At 47.8% G+C, this 17,393-nt stretch overlaps 1 protein-coding gene across 1 annotated transcript; it reads left to right on the top strand.

Moving 5' to 3' along the window:
• Window positions 1–978: 978 nt before the first annotated feature.
• Window positions 979–17,049, top strand: LOC146822988 (tubulin beta-2 chain). Its single transcript, XM_085607160.1, has 4 exons — window positions 979–1,465; window positions 3,973–4,081; window positions 10,473–10,583; window positions 15,740–17,049. The coding sequence occupies exons 1-4, from the start codon at window positions 1,409–1,411 to the stop codon at window positions 16,804–16,806; spliced, it is 1,344 nt and encodes a 447-aa protein (XP_085463286.1). The 5' UTR covers window positions 979–1,408; the 3' UTR covers window positions 16,807–17,049.
• Window positions 17,050–17,393: the final 344 nt, after the last annotated feature.

The following is a 17,393-nucleotide window of genomic DNA, read 5'->3' as shown; positions in this document are numbered from 1 at the left end:
GTGTTACATCACTAGGCTCTTCGTTACGTCTGATACTTGTTACATACGTCACACACCCACCCACGGACCCGCCTCATTGCGGGTGGCGGCTCTTGCACAAGACTTCTGGAGATGACACCTAGATCTCCATCAGCAGTGATGTCTACACACGGCTCAATCTAAGTTTCGTAACTACCTATCCAAAGTTGCCTCCTGGATGAAACTAACTCCTTAAAATTAAACGCAGATAAAACGGAAGTGCTGGGGGTCCTGCCTCCATGTTGTCCTTTCTTTGACCTCAACTTTTCCCTTACTTCTACCAGTCATGTCAAAAATCTGGGTGGCTGTTTTGACCAATCTTGTAACCCCTCATCTTTTGACTTACTATTGTTAACCCATTGCTAAGTGTGCCATGTTCAACAGCAACAGCGTCTGCCTTTGCACCTTCTTCAGGGCGGATCCTGCCTCTCAACAGTCGGCTTGTTCCCTGCCTTTCATCTTGGGTCCTGTGCTTTTTCTACAGATGGCTTCCGATTGTCATTTGCGGTAAAAAAAAAGCTCTTCTGGGAACCAATATTTTTCTTATCTGGCGGCCAGGCATCGCAACTCTCTGCCTTCTCACCTAGGTCTTCTTTACAATCATCTTGGGGAAAAAACTCTTCCCATATAAAAGACTGTCTTGCAGACACTATTCTGCAGTACCAAGACACCGCTTAGGGGAAGAGTGTCCTTTAAAAATGATATTAAAGAGTGAGTGACTAGAAGAATGGATGGGTTAATAGTTGTGCTCCTCCTAGGTGAATGGGCAGCAATGGCCGGAGAATACCCTGCTGCCCCCAAAATGCCTGTAGCCACCCATGCACTCATTGAGTTATCCATTCATCCATACAGCCTTACACTCACGCATTCATCCATCCACCCATGGACTCATATTCTCATTCACTCACTCGAATATCTGAATTGCCAATTAAAACTATTGTACCAGAGCTGAGAAGGGCTATGACTCTTTCCTTCAAATTAACGTGCAGTACTGCAATCCATGCCCATTTCACGCAAAAAAAAAAGTGGAGAAAGTGATTTCTTGCGTTTTAAATTTATAATTCAAAAAGAGAGAAATACCGCGTCTGCTGATGCTTGCATCTTTTGTTACCGACACTCGATAACATCCTGGCAAGATGACGACCCCATTTCTCCCTCCCTCATTCCACCACCACCGGCACCACCCCTCTTGTCAGTTATGTCATTCAGCTAATCAAGAGCGCCTCGTGAGGTGCGGGGGGCGTTGGGGCGTGCTGCCCCGCCCCCCGCACGCTTGGCCACGCCCAGCCGCTCCCCTCTTTTTCTTCCTCTCCAGCTGCCGGCTCCACAGAGCAGCGCTTGGGTCCGAGCTGGTAAGACGCATCCCGACGCACCAAACCACACCAGAGCCATGCGGGAGATCGTGCACCTCCAGGCCGGTCAGTGCGGCAACCAGATTGGAGCCAAGGTAACGGGGAGCGGAGACCTCAGGAGGGACGGGTTGACAAATAAATGGATTATTTTAATGTATTTTTGCCTTTAGAGGCGGGTGTGCGCTGTTTGAGAGTAGCCTGGGGAGCAACGCAATCCCATGTGGGGCAGAGGGTTCCCGCTCCTTCAGGCGCCCCAATCCTCCACGAGGAGAGTCGTGGTCAATGAATGGGGTGAGAAATATGGAAGACGCGGGGGGCCCTCATTACCTTCTGACAGGTCCCACTCTTTTGCGTTAAGCTAGTGCAGGTGTTACAAGCCACGCCCATCAAACACACCTGTTCTTAGGGGTATACGTTCGACAACGCGGTCATCAGAGGTGGATATCAGACCACACTTTACACCATTTGAGATCACTGCCCATCAGTGTTTTAGTATCCCCACTCTTTTTTTTTAATTTTTTAATTTTTACTTTTCTATGAATCGTGTGTTCGCCCGCTTAGTGTCTGTGGGGTTATTCTTGTCACAGCAAAGAGCGCCCGCCCCTCGCCGACCCACCAGATTCGAAAGGTTTACAAAAGTGCAAGCTAGTAACGGGGAAGTTAGATGGTCCGGTTTTAAAAGCTTTATAAATAAACAAACGTCTGAGAAGTTAATGTAGATGACTGGGCATGGGTGCGGTGCTTTGGGGCGCCCACCCTCCACCTGCTGTGCACAGCTGATGGGTGAACTCTGGGTGCGGCCTCTCCGCATCTGTCTTAAGACGTTGTGTCCAGTGGTACAGTCGGCGTTTGTGACGCTTCTCAGTGAAAATAGGGAGACTGGCTGGCACCGAAGCCGGATTCGGCGCAGGTAGCGGCGAGGGCTCGCCGGGAGTCCGGGGACATAGCGCTCCACAGCGGAGAAAGCAGGTTTTCTGTGAAAGATGCTCATTGGCCGAGCCCAGAATTAGCCCTGCCTCCTTCACATCAGAATGGAACGTGCATTTTCAGCCTCTCATGCTAAGTGGGTGTTACACCTCCAAAACCAATACTGTTGGTGAATGTTAATTATAGAAGAAAGAAAGCCGGCTCCGAAATCCTAGGTCATGACTAAAATTCCAGTGCAGAGGCTACAGCAGAATGTTGTATATCCCTTACCTTCCCCCCCCCCCCACCCCCCCAAAAAAAATTGGGAAACCAAACGGGGGGGGGGCTGATTCAAACCAAGATGTGCTTAACAAAAGCTATATAATAAGATGGCAAAATACCATTTGTTCTTGCGCATTACTTTCACACACGTGTAACACTCCTTTGTGTGAGGAGGTGCTCGTGTGTAAACTGTGCGTGCGAGTAGTATGGATGGTCCTAATTCCAAATTGTGAATGTGGGATGAGAAATGTTATAATTCTTTTTATGCCGATAAAATTCGTCCCTGCTGCACTGTCTCCTCTGCCCCCCAGTCCCGCAGTTGTCCGATAGCGGGTGTTTCAGTGCCGCCAACGAACAACCACCCCAGCTCTGTGAGTTATGGAATTGGTTTGTTATAATTTAACACACTAGGCACCAATTACAAAGGAGAGACCAAGAATGTAGGGCGTGGAATGGATTAGTCGGTAACCATATGACACCCACCGAAGAGGACATTTGGGTGGGGTCCGTTCCGGAACTGCTTCGAAGACCCATGCTCTGTGTTCACTTTGCGGCTTCCGGGCGGCGTCAACCCTCTTTAGCACCTTTATGTGTCGTAGACACCCCCCCCCCCCCTGCAGCTTCAGTTGTTAAAATTCTCAATGTCGTCGTCTTAAGTGCAGAAGGCTGAATTGTGCCCTCTTGGAATCCAGTCTACTGCACAGGGAACAGCTGGGGCACTCAGACCGGGGTGGGGGTGAACAGGGGCGTGGCTTTTTGGGTGGGGAGGGGTGAACTACACCCCTAATAAATACTTTAAGGCTTTGGTAATTTTTACATGCAGACAAAAGCACATAAACACTCCTATTTTTTTTCTTTTTTTTTTTTTTTAAAGGTCTTTACAATTGTTTTACGAAATATTGAGTTCAAGTGCCCTTCACAACCCACGCTCCTCGCCCCTATTGCTCCTTAAACCAGTCTCCTGCTCTGCTTCTCAAATAATGCATTTTAACCAGCGTAAATGTTAAGAAATCTGAAGCCTCCCCACCAATTCTTTCGAGCCAAGCTGCGCCCCTGGGGGTTGATGGTGTGACCACATTGTAATATTTCCAAGATCAATAGTGCTTGGCCACGCCTTGGTCTTTGTGGGACGCGGGAGGGGGTGGATGAATGGGTGGTTACATTTCAGTAGCTCCGTGATCTGTACCGCATGGCCACGCCCGCGGGGTGGGGGAGAGGGGGGTTTGGATGGGTGGTCGCATAGTAGCAATTCCAGGCTCGGTGCTGCACGGCCACGCCCGGGTCTGGGGGGGAGCTGACACCGCCCAGCCCCGGCCGAGTCATCCGGTGGGTCCGCCGGCTGACGCTCGTCTCTGGGGAGGGTGACACATGCTGGCCTCGCGGGCTCTCTAATTGCCTTCTGTCTTTCTTCCAGTTCTGGGAAGTGATCAGTGATGAACACGGCATCGATCCGACCGGCAGCTATCACGGAGACAGCGACCTGCAGCTGGAGAGAATCAATGTCTATTACAACGAGGCCTCTGGTACGCGGCACTGATTGCCTTTCGATGAGTGATTGCTGCTGTCGCTGACACTCATATTCGCCCCCTTCTTCCCCCCCCCCCCCCCGCACATGTTTTATTTAAAGTGTAGATTGGCCAGTCAAGTTAAGAGGTTCAGCTGTTATTCCTCAGTGCAGCAAGGTCAACACAATGAGGACATCTGTTTCACGAATTATATTTAGATTTTTGTAAACATATTTCGTTTAACATTTTTACAAGATACTACTACCATGCTCTCATACCTAGAAGTCAATCAACCGCTAAACGTGCCTGCATAGCAAGACTCGCCTTCTAAAATGTATTTTTTGTGTTTTTTTCTGTAGCCTGCTGTACTAGTATGTTCTCTAGCTCAGGGGATTTGGTAGTGAGAAGCGCCACTCTCGCTTCTGTTACAGGGGGCCGATAATGCAGCACTGGTGCAAAACTGTCCCGCAGTAACAAGCCCGGGCCCCACCCTTCCGGCCCACCGGGGAAACGTTCTGTGTCCGCTACAGCCAGTCCGGATCAGAAATCCAGCCCAGGGCATCAACCCTACTCTTAATCTTAAAACGCTCTTTCCTGAGATGGGCCCAGGCCCATTCCTTGTGACCTCCCTCTGACTGGAAGAGCACTCTTTGATGTGTACAGGGGAAGCCTGCCTACCCAGTGTGTCTCACCCATCTCGGAGGAATGCAGTAAAACGCTAATCTGTCTGGATGGATGCCTATACCCCCTCATCTTTCACCGTGCAGGTGCTTGGAATGTGTGTCCTTCTGTATCTTGTGCACTTTTGAGCACTTCGTTGTGCATCTGGGGCACCCCCTGGGGGAGTGGGGGGGGAGGGGGGGTTGCAAAGGACATCGAGGAACAGACCAGGGGTAGCAGTGCTGTGAAATGCCCCGTCATCTAAAGGCATATGAATACTCATGAGATTCCTGTTGTGACGTCACTTCCGGTGACAGCGTCCCCCCACTTCTTTTCATGAGATTCCTGTTGTGACGTCACTTCCGGTGACAGCGTCCCCCCCCCACTTCTTTTCATGAGATTCCTGTTGTGACGTCACTTCCGGCGACAGCGTCCCCCCCCCCACTTCTTTTCATGAGATTCCTGTTGTGACGTCACTTCCGGTGACAGCGTCCCCCCCACTTCTTTTCATGAGATTCCTGTTGTGACGTCACTTCCGGTGACAGCGTCCCCCCACTTCTTTTTTTAGGACTTGTGCCCTGCACGGTACATGCATTTAACATTACACTCGTTGCACAGGACTGATTCTTCATGTGCTGTATCACGCCCCGGCTTACATACAACCAGCAGCTACATTTGGCATGTACCGCTTTACCCCTGTATCGTACCACGCACATCCACTCTTACGCCCAGCCCAGGTACACCACCCATGCCCTGCGCACCACTACACACCAAACCGATGTAGGTGAAGGGCGAGTGAGCCTGTAGGCCTCACTCCAGTGACAGGTAAAAAGGACACGTGCAGTCACACTGATCACTACGTAGTACGCTGCCACCACCACATTCGTGCTGCTTAACTCCAGGGAAAGGAAGTATCTTCACCACTACGAGGGTAGCATTTTCAGTCTCCCTTCCGGTCAGTGCTTTAAATGGGAAATAAGTGTAGGTACTCATTAAAATGAGCTAGAGGTGTGGCACGTGGGAGGGGCTATGGGCGGGGCTAAGGGCAAGATATGATGATACATAATGACTTCTATACCAGTTGCAGCACATATCAAAACACAACAGAAATGCATTTATGTTAACAAAACAGGTTAAATCATTACACAATGAAAGGCAAACAAGATAATGTTAATGTCCTTGTTTTGTAATATTTACAATGTAATACCATTATTTGTTGTTCTTTGGGACAATGCTATATATCCTCAAGCGTGCACACAAAGAAATAAGCAGACGTACACAAGCGGCTGAGCAAAGGACTACAGAAGCGCCTTGGCTGTCCAAGACAGCTTCTTCTCAGACAGCCTAGTGCTCCCCACAACTAGCAGCCGATGGGCTTACCTTTCATGAGTCCTGGTACTCTCCTCGGTAGTGGTGAAGGGCCGGTATGAACAGTGATAAAAATAAGAAGTGCCGGTACTCAGTACCTGTGACTACCGGCCCATTTAAGCACTGCCTCAGCCCTCTTCCCCACGGCCAGGCTCTTCCTGGTCCTTTCTGGTTCAGTGTCTTTACATCCACTTCAACTCTCCATTCACAATGAACCTCTCATTTCTACCCAGCCTCTGACCTTCTCTCCCTGGTTCTGCCCCTCTTACTGCCACCTCTCACTTACTTTCTCCACAAGTCTCTTAAATGTTGTCACTTTTTTGTTCCACTTGCCTCCTTCTCTCCTCCATGATGTACCCATACCCTAAATTTGCCACCTGGACTGTAACTTGTTGTCCTATATTTCATTGTTTGTGTTGATAGAGCATGCTTACTGTTGAGGCCTGTATATTTAAATATTTTTTTCAGTAAATAAAAGCAGTACAAAACTATTTCCAAGTGGTGAAAGTGTGCGCTTGTGTGCGTGTGTCTGTGCGTGCGCATGCTCTGCCGCGCTCTGTAAAAATGCTGCCCTGCAGAATTTAAACTGCATGTGGTTAATCAATAGCTAAACCAATTACTTCAAGAAATACAGCAGATTTGAATTTGTATTAAAATATAATTCCCGAGCACCCCTTTCAAAACTAAACGAATATCTGGTATCTGAAAAAAGTGGCAAGTCTAACTTAAGCTGTCACCTCACTTTTTATTTTTTACAATCCTCCCTCCCCCTTCAATGTTCATCTGGGGTTGTCACGGGAGCTCACTTCTGCAGTGCTGCAGCGTTCCCTGCTATTCATTGCTCTTCGGGCAGGGCTACTTTCACACCCAAGGATCCGTCACTGTTATCATGTAAATGCAGCCACACAAAGGAAGGCAGCTTCTGTGCTGAAAAAAACAAACCTAAGTGGACTGGATTACTGACCAGCAGCCAAGGGCCAGGCTTTTTCACACACTGACAGGGGGGATTCGGGGGGGGGGGGCTAAAGCACTTTCAGCATAATGGTTGTTGAACGCCTAATCAACAGTGCAGGGTCTGCCTAGCCCTGTAATGTTAATCACAGTGTAAGCAAGCCCTCCCAACCCCTGCAGTGTGGGGAAATTCCAATGGGCACTACTGAACGTTGGCAGCTTCTCTGCAAAAGGCTCCTTGTGACTGCGAGATCCAAACTCAGAGCGGCATTTGTCCCGCATTGGAGGACGATACCAAACCTGAGCCTGGCATGCCATAAATCGGGGTACCGATACTCTCCCTGACTAAAAAAAAAAAAGTGCCGATACTGACTACTAGAAAATTTGGAATTGCCGGTACTCAGTACCTGTGAGTACTGGCCCAGATAAAGCACGGCTTCTGGTCTAACAAGACTGCACTCTGAGACAGGCCTATGTCATGGTGCGCACACATGATTCCTGTTTGCCTGTGATAAAAAATGAGTATTAGACACCTTTGGGGCAGGGGTGCATGTCCATTACCATGCAGATGACTTTTCTGTCCCACTCTGCACTGTTCTCCTTGGCCTCTAAGTTGGGTCATGTGCTCTGCGGAACAGATATGCCCGTTTTGTGCTATCTTAAATTCTCTGCTGCCAGGCAGTGGCTGACCTTTAGAGCCTGCTTTATCTAACTCACTGACCAACCGCCTTCACACTTATTTTCCTTAATACTCCAAGATAGGGTGGCACAGCTGAGCCATCCTGCTACCTAGTAAAACAGCAGTGGAAAATCCTGGTGTAGAGAAATAAGTGCGCCTCCTCATAGGGAAACCTACATCATGCAGTACGTGATACCCACTAAACTAACTGCAGTGTATGAACCCTAAAGCAGCATACTGTCAATCAAGTCCTGTAGACAAGTATGGTGAAAACTCAGCGATATTACTGCACTTGTGGGACAACCAAATGTATCTCAACACCGACTGCTCGTAAGAATCTCAAGGTAGAGCGCTGCACTGTCTTCAGTTCTAATTTAATGACAATAAAAATGGTCTAGACATTACAGAACGTAGTCTGCTCTATGTACCATTCTACATGGAGATCCGGGTTCATCCCTTGAGTGTCACCCTTTGTGGCACCCTATCCGGACCCTCCCCGTGTGAGGTACTCTATAACGGAGAGTTAAACTGCGTACTGTGCTGTGTGGGCATCTTCTGAGTAAAGTTTATCCCAGTGCGTGAACATTGATACAACCCTTGAAAGGAATTGTTCCAAAATTGCTTATTATTTTTGGGGGCGTCCTCCACCCACTTTGAATTTGGTGCTTGCGTCACACCTGCGACCTTTGAGTGCACCATTTTCTACCAACTTTCTGAAATCAAAGCATAACCTAAATTGTTTTGAGTATTTCCAATAAGGATTTGTCTAATATAAACCTGTCTGGGTATTTCTAATCCAGGCATGACTTTCTACAAACTAGTCCTGTGGTCATCAAGGGATGAAGCTGTGACCGGAGTGTTTTACTAAAGGAAGCGGCGTTGCATCAGGGATAGCCTTCAGAAGTTGCCAAGATTCTCAAATGGCTTATGGGAGCCAACACTGTTACTAGCACCTTTCATTCTTGCCACGCCCATATTGGTCCGGACCAATGTCATATAATACTGCACTGATACTATGTAGACCGTAATACTGTTTAGCTTCCTATTTTCATGCTACACTTAGTTAAATTTTGCTATTTATTAATATCAGAAGGTTGATTGGGTTTTATTGGAATAAAACTTGGCCTGCAGCAAGTGCCTAATTCCTGGCTCCATTTTCCCACAAAGGGTACCGGGCCAGAAAAAAACTGGGCAAAGGAAATCCATAGAATTTCAAAGCAGGAGGGGGGGGGGGTCCCTGCATACAGCTGGTCTTCGTACGAGTTGGCACCCCTTACTTGCACAAAGTCTCTTTTTTTTATTTAGCAACTTGTTTGTGTGCTTTTTTTTTCAACCCCCTTTCTGCTTTTCTTAAATATTTCTCCTTGATAAATACTCGCATTTTGCCAGTTTCTGAAAATCCCCTCCTTTTAGGTCTACGTACAAAGTTTGGCAAATAAGCACTTTCTCAACATAGCTATTTTTTTCAATTTGCCTGCATTCTTCCTCATTAGGTGGATCCTGAAATAAGTCACTCGTCTTCAATGCCACATGTGGTAGACTTCAGTTCACTCTAAAACTCTCCACCCCCATCAGAGCTGCTCATGTCCAGTGACTTCTCCTGGTTCACTGGCCACAGTCCCCTGAGATTGCTCCCTTTGAAGGCTCACACAGGGAGAGGTTTTCAGACCAGCTCTTCTTTTTTTGGCCACTTCTGCCCTGCACACGCATACTCCAACCCCCGTGTGGCCCTCTTCAGTGCTCCTCACTTCTCTCCTTGGGAGAGCTGTGCTGCCTGCTCCCTCAGCTGTGCTGCGGCGGGAATCCCGCCTGTGTTCTGGCCCTTGTTGCATTCCACCATGAGGAAGAGTTGGATGGTGGCCACCGTGCCCAGGGGCCACAAGACAAGCTCCGGAAATCCGCCGGCCTCTTAAGCACTCCTGACGTTCAGTCCTGCAGAGCCCAGGGTTGATGACACTGGAGGATGACGTAATACAGCTTGTGAAGAATTCATTTCACCTCCAAACCCACCTCCACTTGCTGGTGACAACGAAGCCTGGTGCTGCTGTTGCCCCGTGCAGCGAGAAAAAATCCATCCCATGATATGACTTTTTAATCATCAGTGTGTGTGTTTTATTTTATTTTTTTTATTGGAATTTGGCCTCTTTGCCATTTTTAAAAAGTATTTGACAATACATACCCGTTCCCTGTAGCCCGACATTTTTTCTTGTCAAAGTCTGTGCCCACATGCCCATCCAGGGTTTGAGTGTGTCTCAGAGGCTAGCTAGCAGGTGTGAACTATGGACTGTGGTGCCTTATTTTAACGGGCATGTTTTTTTAGCAGGAGGATTTATATACGTTCATCCCATAATGGGGTTTTAATATTTCAAAGCCATGTTAAGCGGCTCTGTTCGTAGCACCCGCGTGTGTGGACAATTGGTGTTAAATTGTCTGTTTTTGTTACTTTTGTAGCTATTTTTATTTTACTGCTTGGTCGCTACCTTTTCCACTGAGGTTTGTAACAGTGTCACGTTGTGCTAAACCAGAATGACCTTCGAGCATAATGAAATGTAGCTACAAACAGACGTGGTAAATTTAAGAACTGCCAGACGGACCTGAAGTGTTTCTTCATAATAATGCATGCGGCTTCGATGCGCTAGGCGATCTAGTTGGTACATTCCAGAGCTTTGCCCTTACTGGCTGAGCGCAGTGCAGGTGCGTCAATGTCCCGCCTCCATCCCTTCTCACCCTTGCTCTCTGTTCCACCCGCAGGTAACAAGTACGTGCCCCGAGCCGTTCTGGTCGACCTGGAGCCCGGCACCATGGATTCTGTCAGATCGGGACCCTTTGGCCAGATTTTTAGACCCGACAACTTTGTCTTTGGTATGTTTTGCATTTATTGCTGAGCTGGTTTCTGGTGTTTGAACCCTTCTAATGGGGGGGGGGGGGGGGGGGGGAGGGGGGAGTGCTGCCTGTCATGTGGGTACTGAGAAACACATTAGCATGTAAAAAATGTAGACTGCTGAAGTGAGCTTGTCACGTTTTCCTTGCAAACGGGATTCGTTGCGGCTGACGCCTGTCCAGAGCTGTGCACGTCTGTCCAGAGGTGTTCAGGTTTACGCGTTGGCCTCGGAGTCCTAGTGCGTGGCTGTGCTCTTCAAATGGTTAGACTTGGCCTCAACCTGTTTACAGATTAATACTTTACTTCCTTATTTTTTATTTATATATATATTTTTTTTATTAAAGCGCAAACAATTGCCCAGGAGTGCCTTGGTGCTGCCCAAGAAATGATAGAGAACAAAAGATCAGAAATACTAGTGTTGCCTACACAGCCAGGTTTGAGGCCCTCCTGAGCCTACTTGGGCAGGTTGCCATTTTTTATTCCTAGGACATACGATCCCAGTTTTGAGCTGATCAGAGGATGGTTCTCCTACCGCCCCAGGTGGTCAGTCTGTGCTTGGCAAGACTAGAATGTAGAGACCTGTCCGGTGAATACCATCTTAACTTGTCTATGAATGACCCTGAGCCGAGGCCATGCAGTGCCTTATAGGCGGCACAGAGTCCCTTACAGATGCTGCGCTTTATAAAAGTTTGTGATGGCTTTGTGTTTACCCGAGGTCATGCACAGCTGTAAGCTCCCAGGCTTCCCCCCCCCCCCCCCCCCAGTTTCTTAGGTTCCAGGCTCAGCTGGGACAACCACTGGGGAGATGGGGTATCTGCCCCAACCAAGGTCACATTCCGAGTTCTTGCTGCCACCCATCGCGTGGCCCATTGCATCTGAGCCACCAGGTAATATGCCTCAAAATACGGGGCTGCAAGGCCACCATCAGACTAGGAAATTGAGTTTCACAAGTGCCACTCTGTTCTAATATTCCATAGTAGGTCAGTTAATGGGGTATGCAGTTCTCTGAATTTACTCCTGGGTACAACTATGGGGAGAGTGGCAAAGTTATAGAAGAGCCTAGGTGAAGCCACCTCCTTCGCCACTGTCACCCTACACATCACGAAGAAAGGGAGCGGCCTTCAGAACCCCACACTGGTCCAGAGTGCTGTAATCACTTTTCCGATCTTTCTTTCCAGGATATCATTTTCGTTCCTATATATTTGGACTCATAGATGGTGAAACGAGGTCTCTTCCCATCTGGGTTCCCTGGGGTCTGCGTAGCCCTTTCCTTGGGATGTAAGGAACAAAGCTGGTTTTGTGGCAGTTCACGTGCTGCCCCGAAATTGGGAGGCTCCGTCAACATCTTGTTGATCATTGAGAAAAAGTAACATGTCGGCATATAAAAAATAGTGCAATTCGATGCGTCTCCCAAGGTGGTAATGCCAGTATGTGTTCCCTGTGTGGCCTTGCACGCTAGGGGTTTTACTGTGATGACAGAGGGTACAAAGGTCACCCTTGTCCCATACCTTGTTCCACACAGTCTCAGTCAGAGGTCACTCATTCACCAGTGCTACAACGGGGGCATATAAAGCTTCTGCATGGACACATCCTCCCTATCGCAGCATACAGATCTAGATTGTCTAAGCCTTTCTCCAAGTCTACTGACATTGCTACTGCTTCTGGGTTCAAGTGCCGAGCTACCCGTAAAAGTGCTGTGACCCTTCAGATATTTAGGGCCGTCTAATCTGCATGAATAAGATGATGCATATAGAGGAGAAGCTGGCCAGGATTTTATAGTCTATATTTAACAGCGACCAGGGTCTATATGCTCTGACATCAGGGGACAGGCATCCTGGTCTGAGTAATGGAACAACCAATGCCTCCCTGGTAATAGAGGAACAAACCTCCTCTGCTGGTTTATAGACTTCATGAAGTCTGGTGCTAATAATTCACTGTACATAGCGTAGAACTCCACCTGGAGACTGTTGGATGCTTTACCCCATGCCATAGCCGCGGTAGTGGCGGTTATTTCTTTGATAGTTATGTTTCCCCTAATTGTACTGCTGCCTCCTGAGCAAGGGAGGATAGAGGGAGCTTGCACAAAGTATGAGTGTGGTCATGGGTGCAGCCTGCTCACAACTGGCATAGAGCATGGTATTTCTGAAATGGCTCATTTGGTTTCTGTACCAGCCTGCTTATCGTCCAATTTTAGAATCGTGGATCCCCTTTAGGACTGGTTTGCCAGCCAGGTCAGCAGGGTCCACGATTTATCCTGTTCTGCATGTACCCTGGCCGTGTATGCCTTCTAACCAAAGCAGCACAGCCTCTCTACTAGTTCTGCCAGTTTTTCACATACAGCTAGTAGCAGCTGATGTGGGAAAGGGTCATCCTATCTATTCCACTACAATTGTCTATGGTGGTGTTCATATGTTCGGTCCTCCTGGACGAGGGACCTACAAACCCCACCCGCATGTGCTATATATTGGTACCGGAGCACTACCTTAAAGGCGTCCCGCTATGTCACAGCAGAGGTGTTTTGTTCGTTCTCCACCAAGTATTGTCGAATCCCCTCCCCAATAGAGGGTTAGAAAATCAGATCTTCCAAGTTTTTAGGACTTAAGTTGCCAGGTCAGAGTGATAAACAGGGTCAGAACGCAGGCCAGTGTCTGGAGCAGTGGGTTAGTTAGATAAGGTTCTGGCTAAATATTCGGTATGAGATGAGTGTGGACAGGCGGCGTGCATAGGAAGGTGTCTAATCAGACATGTAGGTCATGTAAAGGATAGTGAAAGGAGTAGTCCCTGTAATTTGGGATAACTTGTCCATTTTCTTTTGAGGCCTGGAAGGGTACACCATGTCACACCCATATGAGGACCCCTGGCAAAGGCAGAATAGGTGATGTAGTGAAGTTGTCCCCACCACCTCTTGTGGAGAGCAGCGCCTTCCAGTGCGATGAGTTTCCTGGAACAGAGCAATATGAACTCTCCTCCAGGTATGCCTGGACCTTGTACCTATTCACCATGCTCTTATTTCCTGGGCATTCCACATTAGGATCTTGTATCCTGCGCCATCCCAAGACCTTTGAGCAATAGGTTAAGATCATGCTAGGGCTGGTCTGGCATCGAGAGCCCCAACTTCAGGAAGAAGGCAGTGTTCCATAGTTTGGCAACGTGTACTTGGATTGCAGCAAAAGCTTCCCACGTTCCACCCCAGAATAGAGGCGCAATGGCCCCTCCATACTTAATAATAGAGCAACAAACAGTCACACAAGGAACTCCGGCTGTTTATAGGGCCCACTCTGTGGAGCAGGGATCCCAAGGGCCCATTGCGGCACACACATATATGAGAAGAATAGAGATGCACCTTGTGTGTTTCCTCCCCCCCAACAGCCTTTCAGTATTCAGCGATAACAGGTAGCTACCAGATACCCCACATTGTTTTCCAATCACCAGGGATCAGTGGGATATTCAGGCAGGGGTGTTCTCAGCTCAGTTCATCCATTGACCTTGTGTGATCTGTGGCATCTTGGTTTTGGAGGATGTATGCAGGGTTGGTACCCTGTGGGCACGTTCCAGCACAAAGAAGGGTAATATACTGTCGGATGCGAGTCTCTCAAACAGGTGTCTAGGAAGGCGACCATATCCTTTTCCCTCGGGCATCCTAACCGCACAGATGTTGTTCCTTCGTTCTCTACCTTCTGCGTCCTCTGCTCTTTATTGCAGAATTAGAAGTCTGTCTCAACTGCTATGGATTACTTAAGGGACCCTACCGCTTTCTGTCTATCTCACCCAATAATCCCAACCGCGTGTCCCGCGTTGGTGAGTCTCACCGTCGTCTTCATTGGTCATCGCGGAGGATGCTCTGTCACTGAGGCTTCCATTTTGTGCTCCAATCCCTCCCTGGTTTCAGTGATGGTGTGGCGGCTTTCCCAGAGTGGCTCCAGGGATGGGAGTAAGCAGCAGAAACATGGATGGTCCAGTCCTCCGGGTCACTGGTAGGGTGGGATAGTGGTGTTGGCCCCCCCCCCCTTCTGCGCTGTAAAGATTTGTATAGTCATCACTAGGCAGGCATGAGAGCGGTGTTCAAGCAGTCTGAAGGGTATCCCTGGCTAGTTTCATGTGGTAGGCAGAGCAGTGAAGGACCCCCTGGTTCTCCACGTGGCAGTGACGCTTAAGGGTAGAGCGCCACCAGCGGGCAGAACTTGTTCCCAAGCCAATATGATTGGCCCCTCAAAAGGTGATCTGACTCTATGGTCGGTCGGACCCCCAAATTGTCGATTAGGGCCAGCCACTTGTAATGCATAATTATCGGAGGTGCTGGATAAGCGCCTGCTCTTATTGGGCTGCAGCAGTTCAGGTTGAGTGCCGGAGACCGTTGCTCAATATGTAGATGCAGGGGATCCAGAGCAGCACGTAGTCTAGGGCTGGGCTTGAATGGATCTTCTATCGCTTTCTGCCTAGTAACTTCTCATATGTGCGGCCTAAACTAGTTTGTTAGCCATCTCCCATCACTAGGGGCCCGCGTCACCATATTTTGTTTATCCAGCTCAGTCCCTTTCTCCAGAGACTTTGGCAGATGCAGGCATTAACCAGTGGCCGGAGGGAACAGGAATGCAGTCACCTACTTTTTGTCAGATATTTTGCAGTGCATAGGGTAGGTTGATCTGTCCCTTTGCATGATAAAGTGCACACTATATTTGAAGCACTTTTTTGGGGGTTTTGATTTAAAAGATCTTATCAGGTGGCCATATTGGTGACCGACCCGTAGCATAGAGCACACTGAAGCGGAAAAGATCCTACAAATGTATGATTGGCACAGGATCTACAGATCCTCTTCATAATTAAGTGTACATTAAAATACATAACAGGCATGTGTTAATTTTGTTACAAATGTAACCGTTGCCCAATGATTTACACTTGGGACACTTTTTGGAAAGTATAAATTCAGTTTAGAAATAAACTTATCAAAGTTGCCCATTTCAAACTAAAAGATTTGATGTTTGTGAGGTACATTCAGGGAAAATGTTATCAAATATTGTAGTTTTCAGTAATTGATGCATAAATATCGTAGATTTGAAGTTTTTTATTTTTTTTTATTTTGTGGCTTATTCGCATGTCAATACTTAGCAATATAACACATTTTTTTTTCTTCTTTTAGGTCAGAGCGGTGCTGGAAATAATTGGGCCAAAGGTCACTACACAGAAGGGGCTGAGCTAGTGGACTCTGTTTTGGACGTGGTAAGAAAAGAATCGGAAAGCTGTGACTGCCTGCAGGGTTTCCAGTTGACCCATTCTCTTGGTGGTGGCACAGGCTCTGGCATGGGAACCCTATTGATCAGCAAAATCAGGGAGGAATACCCAGACCGCATCATGAACACTTTTAGCGTGATGCCTTCTCCTAAAGTATCTGACACTGTGGTGGAACCATACAATGCCACACTGTCGGTCCACCAGTTGGTTGAGAACACCGATGAGACCTATTGCATAGACAACGAGGCCTTGTATGACATATGCTTTCGCACACTGAAGCTCACAACTCCTACCTATGGGGACCTCAATCATTTGGTCTCGGCCACTATGAGTGGAGTAACAACTTGCCTTCGCTTCCCAGGCCAGCTCAACGCTGATCTGAGAAAGTTGGCGGTTAATATGGTGCCTTTCCCTCGTCTACACTTTTTCATGCCAGGGTTTGCCCCGCTAACTAGTCGTGGTAGCCAACAGTACCGTGCCCTTACTGTGCCTGAATTGACACAGCAAATGTTTGACGCCAAAAACATGATGGCTGCCTGTGACCCGCGCCATGGCCGCTACCTTACTGTGGCAGCCATATTCCGTGGGAGGATGTCCATGAAAGAGGTTGACGAGCAAATGCTTAACGTGCAAAACAAAAACAGTAGCTACTTTGTCGAGTGGATCCCAAATAATGTGAAAACGGCAGTCTGCGATATTCCGCCGCGAGGCCTCAAAATGGCTGCCACCTTTATCGGCAACAGCACAGCCATCCAAGAGCTCTTCAAGAGAATCTCTGAGCAGTTCACAGCTATGTTCAGGCGAAAGGCTTTCTTGCACTGGTACACCGGTGAAGGAATGGATGAAATGGAGTTTACTGAAGCGGAGAGCAACATGAACGACCTGGTTTCAGAATACCAGCAGTACCAAGATGCCACTGCTGACGAGCAAGGAGAGTTTGAAGATGATGGAGATGACGATGCTTCATGCCAATGACCAAAAATAAGCCTCCATTTACTGGCACATTTCTTACACTCCGGATAACTTTTTGGCAGTCTGCTTTATTTATCATGTTTTCATTGCCTAGTGAAGGTATGATGGTGGTCCTAGACTGCCTCTTAACAATTGCCGTTCTGGTCCTGACAACACAAAATGTGACACCGAAAAACTATGTTTACGTCTCTATTGATATAATTGTTTTTCCAGCATCAAAATGATTATTAAAATTATTTAAGAACATTCATTCGAAAAGTAGCTTTTTTTTTTTTTGCCTGTATGCATTTGACTTTTGCGATTAGTAGAAGAGACCACGGGAAACCAATCCATTGTTGAAACACTCCATTAAAAAGTAGTTCGGTTTTTTTTTTCCCCATACCTTGCAAATCCTTATATCGAGTGCAGTATAAACCCGATTTGTTAAACACATGCGTCGTGGATATGTCCAATAGCTATCCAAACATGCACAGAGAAACTTATGCCACACAATTGTATCCAACATCTACTTTTAATAGTTTAAATTGCACACGTTCCATTGAAGTAGGCAACACTTTTCTTTGGTTGGCACAATACTGCAGGTGGGTTCT

The sequence above is a fragment of the Triturus cristatus genome, chromosome 5_2, assembly GCF_964204655.1.
Source record: "Triturus cristatus chromosome 5_2, aTriCri1.1, whole genome shotgun sequence".
Lineage (NCBI taxonomy): Eukaryota > Metazoa > Chordata > Amphibia > Caudata > Salamandridae > Triturus > Triturus cristatus.
Note: the sequence above shows the minus strand (reverse complement) of the source record. Positions and strands in the feature narration are given on the sequence as shown.

Bases quoted from the DNA above. Each gene is read 5' to 3' on its own strand.
- LOC146822988 (XM_085607160.1), top strand. From the start codon at position 1,409: ATGCGGGAGATCGTGCACCTCCAGGCCGGTCAGTGCGGCAACCAGATT. The intron at 4,082-10,472 runs GTACGCGGCACT...TTCCACCCGCAG, and splicing joins CTATTACAACGAGGCCTCTG to GTAACAAGTACGTGCCCCGA. The intron at 10,584-15,739 runs GTATGTTTTGCA...TTCTTCTTTTAG, and splicing joins ACCCGACAACTTTGTCTTTG to GTCAGAGCGGTGCTGGAAAT.